Raw genomic sequence first — 19,362 nt, 5'->3', positions numbered from 1 at the left:
GAAAGGAGCCCACAGGCTACTGCCTCAGCTGCCCTTGCTTTCACACCAGGGGTTATACCCAAGGCGTGGTGCGGCTCCAGCTGTGCAGATTCCACTTATTCAGACCGTGGGGACGGGGACCCCTTAGTCAGCCAGTCTCCGGACAGAGATGGCTCTCAGATTCACACACACACCACGGGGAAGACGGATAGACACAAAGACAAGACAGTCCTCAAACCGGTTAAAGCACAAAAATAATAATTACCTGAGACGTCTGATTCCAGAAGCTGGATCCAAAGACCCCTACCCGAACAGAGTGGGAACCAACAAGTTCAATGGCGTAGACTGCGCTGCTGCTGTGTACCTTTCTGTCTTGTGGAGGATCGCTTGGACTAAGTGTCCAGGCGCCGGCTGCCACGATCGTCCTGCAAGGCAGTCAGGGATCACACAGCCTCAGTGAAGCCGCTTGCCATCTCGGTGGGACTTCCAAATTGTCAAAGTTTGACTCAGACTCACAATTTATCAGTCCACTCTGTTTTATTAGCAAAGCTGCTCTGCTAATACATTTAGAAGTGAGCCCCCCGAGTGGGGCTTGTGTCTTTTAATTTATACAGTTTTTTGGAGAACAAGTTACAGAGAAGTTACAGACAAAAGAAGAAAAAGATTTTAGTCACCACCCTTCGAGATCCCTGAGACCAGTCACGTATCTTCAATTACCTGCCACCCTTAACAATCTCCTTTAACAGCTTCCAGTTAACTTAACTAATTGCCCTTCACACCTTCCATTCTGATGCCTGCTTCTTAGACGTGCTGGCTCTATCTTAATTGCTTCTCCATTCAAAAGCTAACTGTCCCTACGTGTGCTCCCTCAGATACTTTGTAACATGTTTTGGCATGCCCTCTCATATACAATGTATCCAGCATGTCCCCTTATACAATGTTATACTTCCACACACATAAGTCAGAGGAGGAATGCAGGCTATATGCCCTGGAAGTCAAGAGGGCTCTGGCCTTCTACATTGACAGGACCACCCATTCCATAAGTCGACACAATTATTTGTCGCTGTGGCCGACAGGATGAAAGGTCACCTTTTTTCTGCTCAGATAATTTCCTCCTGATCATTGTGTGCATTTGCTTTTGCTATGATTAAGCAAAGGTTCTCCCCCACCCCAACACGATCATCACCACCCACTCTACCAGGGTGCAGGCCTCTTCAGCAGCCTTTTTGGCACAAGTGCCTATTCAGAACTTCCATAGAGCAGCCACCTGGTCATTCGTCCATACCTTCATGTCCCACTATGTGCTTACCCAGCAGACCAGGGACAATCCTGTCTCTGGTAGAGCAGTACCGCAAGCTGCCAAGCAGTGAACTCCGAGCCCACCTCCCTAGATACTGCCTGTGAGTCACCTAGAATGGAATCAACACAAGCAAGCACTCAAAGAAGAAAAAAATGGTTACCTGCCTTTCATATTTGTTGTTCTTCAAGATGAGTTGCTCATGTCCATTACATTACCCACCCTCTTACCCCTCTGTCGGAGTTGCTGGCAAGAAGGAACCAAGAGGGTGTAGGGCCAGCTGCGCCTGATATACCGCCTCATGAGCACGACACTCCAGAGGGCACCACAGCTGGCCCTATGGCTACCGCTAAGGAAAAAGTCTCTGACAATTGTGCACATGGGCATACACACACCTAGAATGGATTGGACATGAGCAACACATCTTGAAGAACAACAGTTACGAAAGGAAGGTAACAGTTTGTTTATTTTTCATTTTTCTGTTGATTTCATCTGCAGTATTTGAATACACTTTGTATATTGACAGATTATTACTTTAAAAATATATCATTTTTGTGTTTTCTCTAAGACGTTTATAGATTTTTTCCTGAAAGCGTGCATTTAGGGCTAAAAGAAAAGGAATACTTTTGGCACCTTAGAGACTAACAAATTTATTTGAGCATAAGCTTTTGTGAGCTATGTTAGAGAGCTTATTCCTTCACTCTCCCACTTCCCTGGTCCTTCTCGTGTGAACAGAGAGCAACAATACCCGAAGTCCGAAGGTGCAAACAATTCGATGTTTATTGGGGTGAACTTCCAGCAAGCTTAAATACAAGTTCCTTTTTCCTTATTTTTGAATCCCAACTTACTTCCTGTTTGCCCCTAATTTATATAGTAATATTCTTAGCTATACCTTAACCAATCATTCTACTGAAATTTAAGTAACCAATCCTAACATATTGTAACATGATTAGCTAACCAATTATATCACACCACCTTAATTAGTTTACGCTCAGCAAAATTAATTATACAGCAGACAGAAACAATCACAGAACCAGACAGAGACCATGCCAATGAACAATAGCAAAGTGGGAACTATAATGACAAAACAATACAGAAGTGAGGATTTCACATCCCAGCTATTGATAAGTGAGTTCTTGTCAGACAGGATGCTATCAAACTAAGTTTCCTTTTACATTTTCTAGGCACTTCCCTTTCTGTGGAGGTGATAGGAATACAATCCTGTCCTGATAGTGCCTGACAGCCCAATAGCACCTTATTTCAATGTGATTAGTTTGGAATGTGAGGATGTGACTGTTCGCTTCCTAGCTTATGGCTGCCTCTGCTGCTTTGCCAAAGGCCTTAGCCTAAGAGCAGGGCCTCAAACTGTCACAGTAAGAGAAGGCCCTTACACCAGCAGACAGTGATTTTGATTCTTTCTTTTATCTCTCTCTAACTAGCCAAGTGATAAGAATACCCCTAAATTCTTAAAGTACAGGCCTTTGCAGACAGGCCTGAATATCTATATCCTAACAAGCTACAGCTCACTTCATTGGATGCATGCAGTGGAAAATACAGTGGGGAGATCTTATATACACAGAGAACATGAAACAATGGGTGTTAACATACACACTGTAACAAGAGTGATCAGGTAAGGTGAGCTATTACCAGCAGAAGAGGAAAAAACAAACAAACAAACAAAAAATCTTTTGTAGTGATAATCAATGTGGGCCATTTCGAGCAGTTGACAAGACATGTGAGGAACTGACCATTATACTGACCGCTATACTTACCTACATGCCTCCAGTTTTCATCCAGACCACACCACACGATCCATTGTCTACAGCCAAGCTCTATGATACAACCAGATTTGCTCCAACCCTCAGATAGAGACAAACACCTACAAGATCTTTATCAAGCATTCTTACAACTACAGTACCCACCTGCTGAAGTGAAGAAACAGATTGACAGAGCCAGAAGTTACCTACTACAGGACAGGCCCAACAAAGAAAATAACAGAACGCCGCTAGCCATCACCTTCAGCCCCCAACTAAAACCTCTCCAGCGCATCATCAAGGATCTACAACCTATCCTGAAGGACGACCCCTCACTCTCACAGATCTTGGGAGACAGGCCAGTCCTTGCTTACAGACAGCTCCCCAACCTGAAGCAAATAGTCACCAGCAACCACACACCACACAACAAAAACACTAACCCAGGAACCTATCCTTGCAACAAAGCCCGTTGCCAACTGTGTCCACATAGCTATTCAGGGGACACCATCATAGGGCCTAATCACATCAGCCACACTATCAGAGGCTCGTTCACCTGCACATCTATCAGTGTGATATATGCCATCATGTGCCAGCAATGCCCCTCTGCCATGTATGTTGGCCAGACCGAACAGTCTCTATGTAAAAGAATAAATGGACACAAATCAGACGTCAAGAATTATAACGTTCAAAAACCAGTCGGAGAACACTTCAATCTCTCTGGTCACTTGATTACAGACCTAAAAGTGGCAATTCTTCAACAAAAAAACTTCAAAAACAGACTGCAATAAGAGACTGCTGAATTGAAATTAATTTGCAATCTCGATACAGTTAACTTAGGCTTGAGTAAAGACTGGTTGTGGATGTGTCATTACACAAAGTAAAACTATTTCCCCATGTTTATTTCCTCCCCTACTTTTCCTCACACGTTCTTGTCAACTGCTGGAAATGGCCCACATTGATTATCACTACAAAAGGTTTTTCTTCTGTCCTGCTGGTAATAGCTCACCTTACCCGATCACTCTTGTTACAGTGTGTATGGTAACACCCATTGTTTCATGTTCTCTGTGTATATAAAATCTCCCCACTGTATTTTCCACTGCATGCATCCGATGAAGTGAGCTGTAGCTCACGAAAGCTTATGCTCAAATAAATTTGTTAGTCTCTAAGGTGCCACAAGTACTCCTGTTCTTTTTGAGGATACAGACTAACACGGCTGCTACTCTGAAACATGTCATTTAGGGCTAGATTATGTATTTAGAAGTAGCCCTGAATACAGGCTGGCACATAGCTGCACTGCCACAAGAGTAGCCTAGGCTGAAACCCAGAGTTTAAGAATGGCCTTGTCCAGATTATTACTCTGTCATGATGGCCCAGCTATGCTACCCAATATATTGGAAGGAACAACTGTGGCTCTTTCCACTCCTCACCCATCTCTGCCCACTCCCTAATATGGAGGGGAGGGAGAAGTACTTGTGACATAGCTTCTGCTTCCCATCCTGAATGTGTATCAGAGAATCAGGGAAGTTAAGTGATGTGTTACTCTGCCTTACATCCCTATGTCAGCTGGATTATATTCTGGCTCTTACATTACTGAAGCTAAAATAAATTTCCATTACTAATTCCTGAGAATAGATAGACAGTCAAATATGGCTCTTGAGAAAGTTTTATGGTAATATGATGCAGGGTGAGCATATAGTCTGACATGAATAAAAGGCAGACATAATAAACCAAATTTACAAAGCCCTACATGTACCATTCTAAAATTATAGTGCACCTAAAACTCCTATCAGCACCCTATAAAGTGAAATTAGCAGGCCTGAATTTCTCTGCGGATATAAACCAGAAATGGACAAATGCAAGCACATAGTGCTGGATTACTCAGTGGTCAAATAATAATGGAAAGAAATAGGCAAAGGTCTAAAATCAATATGAGGAAGTACTCAGATTAATGACTGTTATGACTGCAATAGCCCACAAAGGACTCCTGTTAGTGCTAATAGTCACCAAAATAAAACTGTCTACAGAGAGGGAGAAAGCACTAACTATCCTACAAGCAATGAAAGAATAAAAGGTATTCAAACAAAATGTTAATTTCCAGGAAGCAAATTTAGAACAAAAGAGTAATGGCCGGATGGGCCAACCAATGTCCAGCATTCATGGGCTCCCTCCTTTTTCTGGAGAGCGGAGGTGTCAGCTGCCTCTTCTGTCACGGACTTTGTGTAGTTCTCTTTAGGGCATCAAGAATCCAAAACTGGGGAGGAATTTGTCTGGGCCCCAGACAAGGGGACCACAGACCATCCTCCCTCACAAAATCAAAAGAAATTTAGGCCTGGGTCCAAAAAGGGACTTGAGCATTGCAATGCTGAGTGTCACAAATCCTATCTTTTCGGCAACCAGAAAATCACTGGAACAACAATGCGATCTACAAAACCTCAGTTACATGTGTAGGCTCCCTCTGCAATGAATAAGGAGAGAGACATTAGAATGTTATCCCTGAAAGACAGCATTCTAGGTAGTGTGGTTAGAGCACTCATCTGAGAGGTGGCAGATCACTGTTCAAATCCCTTCTTATCAGGTGGAGGGGAGACGTGAAGTAGGAGTCTCCCACATCCGGGGTGAGTACCAGGTTGACAGTAATGAAGGATCTCCTTCCCCCCTCCCCCCACCATCCACCCACCGGATTATTTAGATGCCTGACTCCAGCAGAGGGTTCAGAGCTGAGAATCCCAAACAGAGATAGGTGCTAAACCAGGGATTGGCAACCTCGGCATGCAGCCCATCAGGGAAATCCGCTGGCGGGCCGGGGCAGTTTGTCTACCTGCAGCATCCGCAGGTTCGGCCAATCACAGCTCCCACTGGCCACAATTCACCGTTCCAGGCCAATGGGGGCTGCGGGAAGCAGCATGGGCCGAGGGATGTGCTGGCCGCCGCTTCCCGCAGCCCCATTGGCCTGGAATGGAGAACCGCGGCCAGTGGAGGCTGCGATTGGCCGAACCTGCAGATGCTGCAGGTAAACAAACCATCCCGGCCCGTGAGCAGATTTCCCTGATGGGCCGCGTGCCAAAAGTTGCCGATGCTTATGCTAGACTGAACTCCCTGAGAGGGTGATGCTTAACACACATGCCCCTCATTGGCATCTCCTGTTAGCTATCTTAGGTAGCTCCCTGCTCAGCATGCTGGCTTTTGTGAATCCCATTTTTAGGTGCCCGTTTCCCTACACTCATTTTGTAGGAAGCCTGAGTGCCTAACTCAAGCTTTGTGCATCCCACTGAGTTTTGAATAGGCATTGCAACACCTAATTCCCTTTGTGAACCTAGCCCTCTTATCCTAACTTTTCTTCCCCACAAACTTCTTCTTGTAGATATTTATATGAAAAGTGGGTGCTACAGGAAAATACAAAAATAAATATGGAAACCCATTTTAGACTTAATTAGCAAAAAGTAAATTGCCCAGTTCTGCCACTCTGCTTGTCATGGTAACAGAACACAGCTCAAGAGATCAGATTCATAATTTTTTTAAGGTTGAAGGGATGACTAGATCATCTTGTCTGACCTCCTGCATAACACACAGGCAATAGAATTTCACCCAGTTACCCCTGTATTGAGCCCAGTAACCTGTGTTTTACTAAAAGCATCCAATCTTGAGTTGGAGACATCACAAGATGGAGAATCCACCACTTCTTTGGTAGCTTGTCTCAGTGGCTAGTCACCTCCACTGTCAAACATATGCTCCTTATATCTGATTGAATTTGTTGGCCTTCAACTTCCAGTAAATGTTTCTTGTTATACCTTTCTCCACTAGGTTAAAGAGCTCTTTAATACTTGGTATTTTCTCCCTGTGAAGCTACTTAGACACTACGATCTAGTCACCTTTCAGCCTTCTTTTTGATAAATTGAACAGATTGAGCTCCTGAAGGACTCCTACTCATCTGTTTGTGCATTCACGGGCTGCATTAACCCTTCTGGCCACCCTGGAAGCTCATTTTTTGTTCCTTGTCCACTTTGAGCACTAACTCCTTTTCACAATCATTGCTTTTCAGGATACAGTTCCCCTACTGTAGCCTTCATTTTTGTTTTTCCGCTTCCAATACCTGTTGAAACCATGATGTACCAAGGGTAGCAAATAAAGAATGAATGGTAGAGAGACGTAATCAGATTATTTTGATCTTGAGGGAATGCTTTCTCCAGTAATTTCTGGTGAAGGTTCATCTCTATTTTTATTCAAACCAGGTTGCCTATTTTAAAATCGAGCATTTTCTGCAGACCCATAACATGAAGTATTTTTATGTAATTCTACATAACTGCATCAAGTAAAATATCTTTTGTGTCTCACCATCAGAAAAAGGGCAATATTTTTAATGTAAAATATTTCTGAATGCTGAAGCAGATGCCATTAGTGTCTTTCTCTTCTCATTTACACTGCTGTAAGCAGTTCCACTGAAGTCAATGGAATAAACTAGTATGAGAAGAATTAGGCCCTAAATGTCCTTATGCAGTAAGGAACCCCGAGACGTTTCCTGCTGTGTTACTGGACGGTTGTATGTAGACTTGTGACATTACCCAGGATACCATCTGGACTGCTGAATAGCTGTGACTCCTCAGTTCTCCAACTTGGGATGCCTTTTACACTGCTTTAGTCATGAACAGCCACTCCTGGCTCGTTAACACACAGCCTCCAGCTTGTAACTTGCTCTCAGTTACACAGCATTGAGTGCTACCAGCTAGCCAGTCATGAATCACACTGCAGAAGAACACCAGAAGATTCTCTAGTTCCAAACTTTCCCCCAGAAATGCGTGTCCTATATTTCCCAGCACACTACTGAACAGTGCAAGGTCATGTAAAGTCTGTCATTTCATCACAGGAAAATGATATGACCAGCATTGCTATCCCAAATGGAGTTTCCCTCACATTTAATCCAAACACACTGGTTAAGATAAAACAATAAGATAACTTTATAACTACCAGAATGAAAAGAAAGATTTTAAGTGTCTAAAAGTAAAGAGGCATAAAAAGTGAGGATTGGTTACAAAATAAATAAAAGATGAAATGCAACTGACATCTAACTTAACAAACTAGAAGGGATTCAAAGAAAATATCTCTCTCACCAGATATTTTGCAGTCCACCAGCTGAGTTTCTTTTCAGCCAGGATCTCGCCCTTCCCCCCACAAAGTTCAGTTCTGTAGGAGTCATTGAAGTCATAAGCAGAGGTGAAGGAGGAGAGTGAGATAAAGCATTTTTCTTCCCTCTTTATAATTCAATTTCTTGTACTAGAGACACTCTTGCTCAGTCATAGTGAAAAATAGTCTCTTGTGGGTGTGAGTTTTAGGTCATCCCTGTGATGGAATGTAAATTTCTTGTTCACACTTTCTGCCCTGCTGGATAATGTTCAGTTAACTAAGTTATAGTCTTGTTGTCTCTGCAAAACTGTTTTTTGGCCTGCTTTCTAACTGTGGAGCATGTTACAGCATTGTTATAGAGTAGAATCTTATAATTGTACATACAATGTTGATACACACATTTTACCAAGACAGTAATGTTCAGCAGACTGAGTTGTCAAATGATACTCACAAGACGTACTTTGTACAAAATATATCATAACTTTCTAACAGAGTGATCATAGGGGCCTAGGCTGTCACAAGACTGCTGGGAAAATTATAAGGCATCATTGTACTATGAAAGAAGTCAGACAGAAATAAAATGGGAAAAGCTTGCCAGTACATAACATGTTGCAAGTGGAAACAGGAAAGTTTTGGGGGTTATTGGGATCAGGTTGCAATTTCAGCTAATGGTTGGTGCAATTAAGAAGTCAATATTTCTTTCAGTATCTTGGATTAAATTCCTCTCCCCCCACAAATTATTTGTCTCTCCATGAATCATCTCTGAAGCTATGTGAAGAACTGGATGTAATGATCTTCAAAGGAAGAGAGATTCATTAGTATATTCCCATGGCCAAGGCAGTAGTTGGAAAAAAGTAAATGACATCCAGGAGACAACTGACCTTTCTGTTGAATAGGTCAGCATACCTCTAGGCCAAGATTTACAACTAGTTGTAGCCTCGAGAGGTGCAGAAAGTAGTAGATCACTATAGATTAATTGAGCCCTTTGATATCTTCTTATTTAATGCCATTTGAATATTGGATGTTTGTGAAGCACTAGTATGATTTAATAAAGTGTTACCTTTCAAAAAAAATTAATTAGGAAGTGTCTTTCAATTGAATTTCACTTGTTTAATAAATAATATTAAAGGGAAAAAAGTTTTAGAATGTTGTGGAATTATTGGTCTTTTCCATTGCTAATATAGCTATTTTTTCACGATTAGTATGTTACTCAGATGTTGCTGTAGGCTATTTTTAAAGAAATCCTAACTAGTCCCTAGACAAAATCTTGGCTCGTTTGTGTGGGTGTGCTAGTGCAGATGGCTAGTCCAAGTAGCCTCTTCACAATCCCCTTGCTTGCCCTTGGAGAGGCTTGGCAAGAGATACGAATAGCACTCCTGTCCTTCACTGCTATATTTCTTCCATCCACTGCACCTCTGAGTTAGGTCAGGAATTCTCCCTTTATCTGGATATGTTATAATATAACATCAATAATGTATGGCTATGTTATGAATGGTGAAAATTAGAGAAAAGATATTTAATTGTTTTAAAAGAATATTGTTCAACTTTATTTAATCAGTGCATTTTTACACAGTATTTTTATCCATCAGAAGCCTATGAATCTGTGAATAGCATTTTAATGAAGTAAAGTTCTCCTTTGAAGTTTAGCCAACCTTTGATGTTTTTTTAATCAGCCATTACTTCGAAGTCTAATTGTCTAATTTACAGCTAGGCTATTAAATCCAAGACAATAATTAATAAATAAAAACAATATGGGATTCGTCACATGGGAATAAGGTCATGCCTTAGATGTGAGATTTAAAACAAAATGACTTACTATCTACTACTTGAGACAGACTTTATCTGACAGAATGTTTCCAAGTATTAAATAATACTTTGATCATGAATCAGTTAGGAGTCTCTTGAGAGCCAAATAAAAGGTATTGTCTTTTTTTTAAAAGTGCTGTATTGTGATGTATTTTTCTCTTATTGTCATTAAAGGCCCGATAGAATAAGTATGTGAATGTATCAGATCTGGATGTGATGATTGGTACTGAATACACATCCTCATGCAAGGGGAGTGAGCATCTCCCAGGGCTGTTCCTGCCCCCTCTTGCAGCTATGCACTTGTGCATTGACTGTTCTGAAAATATAAGACTAGGACAATTGTTATGGTTTATTACAGTGTGTAGGACTTATTCTGTGTTTAGGTCCCCCCAAACATTTTCTGATCCTATTATTTTCTGTAAATGTCCACGCCTGACAAAGGGCCCAACGTCACATTGTTGTAAATTGACATTTGAATGAATGTTTAAAGATCTGGTGTTTGGGTCTTAAAAAATAGGATATTCCTCATATATATTTCTTTCAGTATCTTAGTTTTATACAAATTATGTCCCCAGACAAACCAGCCATAGATGGTAGCAATTAAGCAATTAATTTTCTATATGTAATGTCTCCTAAATAAACAATTTGTTTCCACTAGATTTTGATGTCTTTGGTCACGTTTAATAGTACCTTACACTATAAATAATCCCACTGAAATCTAACTTGTTATGTGTGGAGTTCAGATACTGCTTGCTGTGAGTAAAGGTACCACAATCTGACCTTTCTGGAAGGTGTTAAGAGCACCTCTGATGCATGGTACCAGTTTCTCTCATAATCTGGTTTTGACCCCACGTGGTGGTTATCTTAACAAAAGTGACATTGTTTCTGATACTGACTGATAGAGCCTCAGCAACTAAGACTGTAAACCAATTTGCCTGTTCTGCTTTTGTACTTCTGTGCTTATGCACCACTTGAGTTACACTGTGATGCAAAAACAAATTATAATGAGAATCATTAGCCCACTTGTAATTTTATATCTCTCCACCTACAGATATTAATAAAATACTGATCCTACTTTGTACTTATATTAAAATAACATTTTTAACAAATAAAAATCTGTGAGTGTTCTTAATGTAAGCATTTTAGGGAACTAATGGAAATGCAGTAATTTTACTGACACCTATGTCACTTTTTTGTAGGCTTGTTCTCAGTTCTGTCTCTGACTACTTTGCTGCCATGTTCACAAGTGATGTTTGTGAGGCCAAGCAAGAGGAGATCAAAATGGAAGGCATAGACCCTAATGCGCTGTGGGATCTTGTTCAGTTTTCATACACAGGTACTATAATGTGTTCATTATGTTTCCTAGAAAGGAGGATATTGATATTTGTTTCCTACGAGTTAACTGGAGGTATATGGTATTAAAATATATGTATTTTTCTTAATCATTATTAATTTAAAACCCTTCATTTAACATGTGTTTGGAATATTAAATGTCATTCTATTTTTGTATCCATCATCATTCTGCACCTTGGACTGTGAACGCAAACCTCCAAAACCTATATAGGATCTGGCTTGGTGGAAACTTGGAGTGTTCAGGAAAGGGCATTTTTTAGATAGTCAGTAAGTGGCATTCTCCTCAGTGTGCCAGCTGTGATCTAGCATGGTATTATCTATCGCAGTTGAGAAAAGCACCGTGTATGGGATAATCCTAAAACACAGGTTCTTTAATGGCCATATATGGTCAGGACCTATGACACTTTTTGGAAGTACAGGAGTGTCCTAATGTCCTGGTCAAATTTCATTTACATAATACTTTTAAAAAATTCCTGTTTTAGTTTGAATTGGATACAGTCTTCTTCACTTCCTGCTCTAGTCTTTCAATCTGTTGTGTAATGTTTCTCTACGTTACTGAACTGCTGTGTTTTTCTGAACAGCTGCTGTATTTTATTACTGAGTGAAGTCAAATTGTATATATGTATCTCACACACAAAAACAACATTACAAGAATGTTAAGGTTGCAAAGTCAAGCACTCAAAAGACGGGAAATACCAGAATTAAGGTAGTCTGTGCAACTTTAATTTGCCCCCTTATGTGTATGAATAATGATACAGCCATTAATTATGTGATCACATACTGGTTTTTACCACAGTGTATCAGCCTCATTCAGTCCACAAAATGGTGGTGGTGACTGAATGACCTGCTATTCAATGTTTTTGTTTTTTTCCTCACTGTTCAGTGTGTAGCCCCAGGCACTATTTACAGCACACTATTCCAAATCTTTTCAGATTATACAATTATTAATTTCATCATGGGCTTTTATTTTCCCCATGGTGCTCATTACTGTAATATTTGAGTGCTTCACAAACATTAATTAATTATTTTCAAAGTACTCATGTAAATTCAAGGGATTATATTATCCCCAATTTACACATGAGGAAGTGAGACACAGAAAGATTGTGTTCAAAAGTGCCCACTACTTTGGGATGTGCAGTATGAGACACATACACCTGATTTATCAGCATACTTAGTGAAGGAACAAAATATGGACACCGTGTAGAATTAAACATGTGGGTTTATTATGCACAGCGCTGTTGGAGTGTTACCTTGCTTATTAAGCTTAGAGACACTGCCAAACAATTGATTACAATGGATTATATGGATTTTTCATGGGTGGATGGAAATGACAGGGTAGGCAATACCAAACCCCTGGATAGGTCTAGCAGCAAGACAAGATAAGCACAGTAGCCAATAGCTAAAGATTACATAATGTTCCGCCCATGGTTTTAAGTTAACACATGACACTCAATTAGTACACAGGTGTTTTTCTTTAAATAATATATAGAGTGTGTTAGTATAAAATATATATGTTGAATTTTGATTTGGGATTCATAGGAATGAAGTAGCTCCCCTGATTGTTCGGCAGGTACACACCTAGGAGTTAAAGCAAAAGGACAAATGAAAAATATATAGCAATAAAGATTGACTTTTAGTTGTTCATTTGTGTTTCTAAGGCGGGCACTGGCAATGGCTTGGAGGAGAGATGCACATCTGTGAGAGGGAGGATATTATATCTCATACTGACATGTTTGAACCTCTTCCACAAACTGAAGGCTGGTGTGTAGGAAGGCACCTCTTCCACAGAAGAAACAGGGCCCCTTTTATTTTTTAGGTTTGTTTGCATTATATAGCACTTTTATGTGATGGTTCTTATGGTACCCAGGACTGTGAGTCACCTTGTTACCCCCCTGCCACCGGCGAGAGAGAGACTTGTGCTTAACTGGCTGTCAGCTACTTGACACCACCACTTCAGCCTGGTACCCCCCCTCCCAAACAATCTCCTCTGGGCTATGTCAGGCTTTACTTTATTTTGAAGGTTAACAATAGATATACCCCACTCTTTAAACCTCTTTGAAGTAGTGTCCAGCCCCTTCTCTACTGAACAGGTCACAGAAGTACCAGATTAGCTGTACACACCAGCTTGAATGACTCAACTCAGGATCAGCATCCTGAACAATACTACCACACTGAGATATATTTATAGTGAAAACAATTGTAAGTTTATTACCAAAGATCAAGATTTAAGAGAATGTGAACAAGAATGTGAGACAAAAATGCACAACTTTGCTGAGTTTTAGCTGCTGAAAAATCTCAGTTTGCACACACTGGGTTACAATTAACTTTGGGAATATAAGAGAAAAGCAAGGAAGACAGCTTTATCCTGCACCTAGGAAGTAACCGGGCAGTGTGATTACATTCATGAAAATAGGATCACAACTAGCCCTGCAGAAGACATTTAGGGTGAGAAACTCATTCAGACTGGAGTTTGGCCTGTTAAGTTTAGTCTCTAGGAATCATATTGTGATTTTGTTTTATATGCAACCCTTCTGTTTTCAGGCAAAAAAGGCAACACTGCACCACATTTCTAGTCCTCATACCAAAGGCTGGGGCTGCTAGACAGCTGGTTAATAAAACTTTTGTAATAACTTTTTTTTGAGATGGGTAAAACATTTTTTCTCTTATATTATTACCTGAAATGGCTAAAACATTTTAGCTGAAACTTTTTAGAAAAATTCAGCCTGAGGGAAACCCGTGAGATTTTTTAGGCCCAGCTTGACAAAGCCCTGGCTGGGATGATTTAGTTGGCGTTGGTCCTGCTTTGAGCAGGGTGGGTGGATTAGATGACCTCCTGAGGTCTCTTCCAACCCTAATCTTCTATGATTCTATGATATGGAAATTTGCAGCTGAACAGTGAAAGTTTATCAAAGAAGTGGGAAGTGTCAGGCAAACATAAGTGCAGCAGATACTACCATCTCTGACTATAAAACTAATGTATTAGAGATCAGCTAAGAGTGGAAAGGCAGATCCAAACCCTCTCAAACTTTAGCTAAGTTTAGCTTTGGATATGAACTTTAGGGCTGGAGCACACCTCTATACGCAGGGTCCAATGCTTGGTTCTGAACCCACTCAAACTTTGTGGAAATTTGTACATCTTAGGTCCATTTCAGATAATTAGATATTATATGTTAAATGCTGGTAAATAGTTATTCACTGTCTGAGTCAGTTAACATCAAAGTTCGCAAGAGCTTGATTCTTTAAATTGATATGCTAAGGGCTACTGAGTACAGGAGCAGGGGCAAAGTCTGAAGTGTGAGCTTTCCAGAAGAGACTGCAAAAAGGCCATCAGTATTTTATCAGATTTCCACCATGCTGGTGTCCTTCCATCTACAATTTATAAACATACAGGAATTTCTTCTGTGGGATGCCCATGTTAGGTTTCCAGTTTGTAGAGAGGCAGTAATTGACTTTACTGGCTCCATTTGTCAGAATTAGACAAGGAAATCTCCATAATTATATCTGGATATGTGATACCAAAAATTACATTAATTTCAGATTTAGTTGCTGTTGTCTGAGACAAAGTCTTTACCTGGGGGCAGTTGAGTGTTACAGTAAATCAAAGATGATTATGGGCTGATAGCAGTTTTTGAAGAAACCTATTAGAACAGAAAAAGTGAGCTCACCATACATGCTGCCAGTATAACATTGCCACCAGTTTTAAACAGGGTGTGATGCTGTCATAAATATAAAGGGAAGGGTAAACCCCTTTAAAATCCCTCCTGCCCAGAGGAAAAATCCTCTCACCTGTAAAGGGTTAAGAAGTTAAAGGTAACCTCGCTGGTACCTGACCAAAATGACCAATGAGGAGACAAGATACTTTCAAAAGCTGGGAGGAGGGAGAGAAACAAAGGCTCTGGGTCTGTCTGTATGCTGCTTTTGCCGGGGATAGAACAGGAATGGAGTCTTAGAACTTTAGTAAGTAATCTAGCTAGGTATGTGTTAGATTATGATTTCTTTAAATGGCTGAGAAAAGAACTGTGCTGAATAGAATGACTATTCCTGTCTGTGTGTCTTTTTTGTAACTTAAGGTTTTGCCTAGAGGAATTCTCTATGTTTTGAATCTAATTACCTTGTAAGGTATCTACCATCCTAATTTACAGAGGTGATTCCTTTACTTCTATTAAAAGTCTTCTTGTAAGAAAACTGAATGCTTTTTCATTGTTCTCAGATCCAAGGGTTTGGGTCTGTGGTCACCTATGCAAATTGGTGAAGATTTTTACCAAACCTTCCCCAGGAAGTGGGGTGCAAGGGTTGGGAGGATTTTGGGGGGAAAGACGTGTCCATCTACGTTTCCCAGTAAACCCAGTTAGAGTTTGGTGGTGGCAGTGGAGATCCAGGGTCAAAGGATAAAATTAATTTGTACCTTGGGGAAGTTTTAACCTAAGCTGGTGAAAGTAAGCTAAGGAGATTTTCATGCAGGTCCCCACATCTGTACCCTAGAGTTCAGAGTGGGGGAGGAACCTTGACATGGTGGCAGAGTGGTGGGATTAACCTGAAATCATTTTGAGATCAATTTGAGATTTTTTTGAACCAGAAAATCAGATTTTAAAAAGGAAATATTTTTTTTCCTTTGGGGCTGCTGGAAAGGAGGTCCAGCTGAAAGCAACTAGTTTTTCCTCTGCTTTGGGGCCAGAGCAGAGACAAAAGGGGATTATCTTTCTGAATTGCAGGTTTTCTTTGCCTGGAGGTAGGGTACTTAACTTCTGCAGGGATATTCACAGTCTTCCAAACCAGAGGTCTTTTTTTCCCTAAAAGTAAACAGGCGGGGGTGTTTTACCCATTTGCCTGGAGACAAAAGTGGCAGGTTGTTTTTTTTTTGTTTTTTTTTTAGGATTTTGATCTTTTTTTTTTTACAAGGAGCATAGGTTTGAAAAGGAATTTTTTTTCCTTTGGGCTGCTGGTAAGCAGGTTTCCAAGTAGCTGGAGGTTTTTTGCTTTGATTTGGGGCCAGAGCAGAGACAAAGGGAATTGTCTTTTTCTGTAGGCTGACAATCACTATCAGAGAATAGGTATCCTATTCCAGAACAGCAAAATTTTACAAGCCAAGTTTTGTTTATTTCATTTCTAACCCTCGGGTGTAAAGTTAGTTAAAAACAGAGAGGTAAAGATGACAGACACCAAGGCACTACACAAATTGGAGTTAGCCAAACTGGAGACAATGAAAGAAACCGAAAAAGCTCTAGAAGCTGCTCACAGGAGAGCAATGGAGGCAAAGGACAAAGAGATGGAGGCAAAGGACAAAGAAAGGGAGGCAGCGAAAGAGGCAGAACAACACCAAGCGGCTGCTCACAGGAGAGCTATGGAAGCAAGGGACAAAGAAATGGAGGCAAGGGCCAAAGAACTGGAGGAGAAGGAAAAAGAGAGGAAGCATGTGGAGGAGATGGAGAAGATAAAGGCTCAGCAGAATATACCAACAAACCCTAGCAATCCTTCTCCAGGTACCACTTCCCATCCCAGAAAGTTCCCCACCTACAAGGCAGGCGATGATACTGAGGCCTTCCTAGAAAATTTCGAAAGGGCCTGCCTTGGGTACAACATCTCTGCTGACCAATACATGATGGAGCTGAGGCCGCAGCTCAGTGGACCCTTAGCTGAGGTGGCAGCTGAAATGCCTAAAGAACACATGAACAAGTATGAACTGTTTAAATCCAAGGCGAGAGTCAGAATGGGGATAACACCCGAGCAGTCTCGTCGGAGGTTCAAAGCCCTAAGGTGGAAACCAGACGTGTCATTTACCTGACATGCCTACCACATTGTGAAACATTGGGATGCCTGGATATCAGGAGCAAGTGTTGAATCTCCAGTAAATTTGCCCTTTCAAATGCAAATGGAACAATTCTTAGAGGGTGTTCCTGAGGAAATAGAAAGATACATCCTAGATGGGAAGCCCAAAACTTGTAATTGAGGCAGGAGAGATTGGAGCCAGATGGGTGGAGGTGGCCGAGAAGAAGAAAACTGGTCGCAGTTGGAGCGAAGACCAGAAGGGACAACCCCAGACCACCCCCTATTACCGGGGGCTGCCCAAGGCCCCACCTACCTCCCAAAGAACCCTCCAGACACCTTATCGTCCCACCACGCCGTTCTCCAGCCACCCACCTCGCCCCAGTGACCCGTCAGCTGGACGATGTTTTAAATGTAACGAGCTGGGGCATGTAAAGGCCAACTGCCCCAAGAACCCCAACAGATTACAGTTCATTGCACTGGAATCACACCAGAGGTCCGCAGGCCCAGTTACTTCCCAGATACCTTTGGAGCGGAGGAAAACTGTGAATGTGGGCGGGAAGAAGGTCACCGCGTGGAGGGACACCGGAGCACAAGTGTCAGCTATCCATGCTTCCTTAGTGGACCCCAATTTAATCAACCCAGAGATCCAAGTGACGATTCAACCCTTCAAGTCCAACTCTTTCAATTTGCCTACAGCCAAGTTGCCTGTCCAGTACCAAGGCTGGTCAGGAATGTGGACTTTTGCAGTCTATGATGATTATCCCATCCCAATGCTGTTGGGGGAAGACTTAGCCAATCATGTGAAGCGGGCCAAGAGCATGGGAATGGTCACCCCCAGCCAGGAAAAACAAGCCGTGAGGCCTAGCTCTGTTCCGGAAACTTCAATCAGGACCCAGTCAGAGGTGATGGACCCGGACCCCAGGCCAATGTCTGTAACAGCAGTAGTGGATCCAGTCCCAGAGACCCAGACGGAACCAGTCCCAGAACCAGAACCAGCGGAACAACCAACACCAGACCCATTGCCAGCACTGAATCCAGTACTTGCAAACTCAACACCAGAGGGCCCCACCGAACCTCAACCAGCAGCAGCCCATAACCCTACACAAGAGGCTCAGCCGGAGCCTGAACCCCAACAGAGTGTCCCAGCGGAAAGCGTTTCACAGTCAACGGAAACAGCCCAATCCCCTACATCACTTCCAGAGGGACCAAGCCTACTTCCACAATCCAATGAGGAACTGATGTCTCCAGCATCAAGGGAACAGTTCCAGACCGAACAGGTAGCAGATGAAAGCCTCCAGAGAGCTTGGACGGTGGCACGGAGCAACCCACTGCATCTCAGCTCTTCTAATTGATCCAGGTTTGTTGTAGAAAGAGGACTTTTATACAAGGACACTCTTTCTGGGGGACACCAGGAAGACTGGCATCCTCAGAGACAGTTGGTAGTTCCAACTAAATACCGGGCCAAGCTCTTGAGCTTAGCCCACGATCACCCTAGTGGCCATGCTGGGGTGAACAGGACCAAAGACCGTTTGGGGGGGTCATTCCACTGGGAGGGAATGGGCAAGGATGTTTCTACCTATGTCCGGTCTTGTGAAGTATGCCAAAGAGTGGGAAAACCCCAAGACCAGGTCAAAGCCCCTCTCCAGCAACTCCCCATCATTGAAGTTCCATTTCAGCAAGTAGCTGTGGATATTCTGGGTCCTTTTCCGAAAAAGACACCCAGAGGAAAGCAGGACATACTGACTTTCATGGATTTTGCCAATCGATGGCCGGAAGCAGTAGCTCTAAGCAACACCAGGGCTAAAAGTGTGTGCCAGGCACTAGCAGATATTTTTGCCAGGGTAGGTTGGCCCTCCGACATCCTCACAGATGCAGGGACTAATTTCCTGGCAGGAACTATGGAAAACCTTTGGGAAGCTCATGGGGTAAATCACTTGGTTGCCACTCCTTACCACCATCAAACAAATGGCATGATGGAGAAGTTTAATGGAACTTTGGGGGCCATGATACGTAAATTCGTAAATGAGCATTCCAGTGATTGGGACCTAATGTTGCAGCAGTTGCTCTTTGCCTACAGAGCTGTACCACACCCCAGTTTAGGGTTTTCCCCATTTGAACTTGTATATGGCCGTGAGGTTAAGGGGCCATTACAGTTGGTGAAGCAGCAATGGGAGGGATTTACACCTTCTCCAGGAACTAACATTCTGGACTTTGTAACCAACCTACAAAACACCCTCCGAACCTCTTTAGCCCTTACTAAAGAAAACTTACAGGATGCTCAAAAAGAGC

At 42.0% G+C, this 19,362-nt stretch overlaps 1 protein-coding gene across 1 annotated transcript in view; it reads left to right on the top strand.

Moving 5' to 3' along the window:
* The window catches only part of KLHL1 (kelch like family member 1), a 452,588-nt gene that overhangs the window by 143,273 nt on the left and 289,953 nt on the right, over positions 1-19,362 (top strand). The window contains exon 3 of the mRNA XM_048851948.2: positions 11,154-11,290. Within this exon, the coding sequence (XP_048707905.2) occupies positions 11,154-11,290 (137 nt within the window). The remainder of the gene's footprint in view (positions 1-11,153; positions 11,291-19,362) is intronic.

The sequence above is a fragment of the Caretta caretta genome, chromosome 1 (assembly GCF_965140235.1).
Source record: "Caretta caretta isolate rCarCar2 chromosome 1, rCarCar1.hap1, whole genome shotgun sequence".
In the NCBI taxonomy this organism is placed as follows: Eukaryota; Metazoa; Chordata; order Testudines; family Cheloniidae; genus Caretta; species Caretta caretta.
Note: the sequence above shows the minus strand (reverse complement) of the source record. Positions and strands in the feature narration are given on the sequence as shown.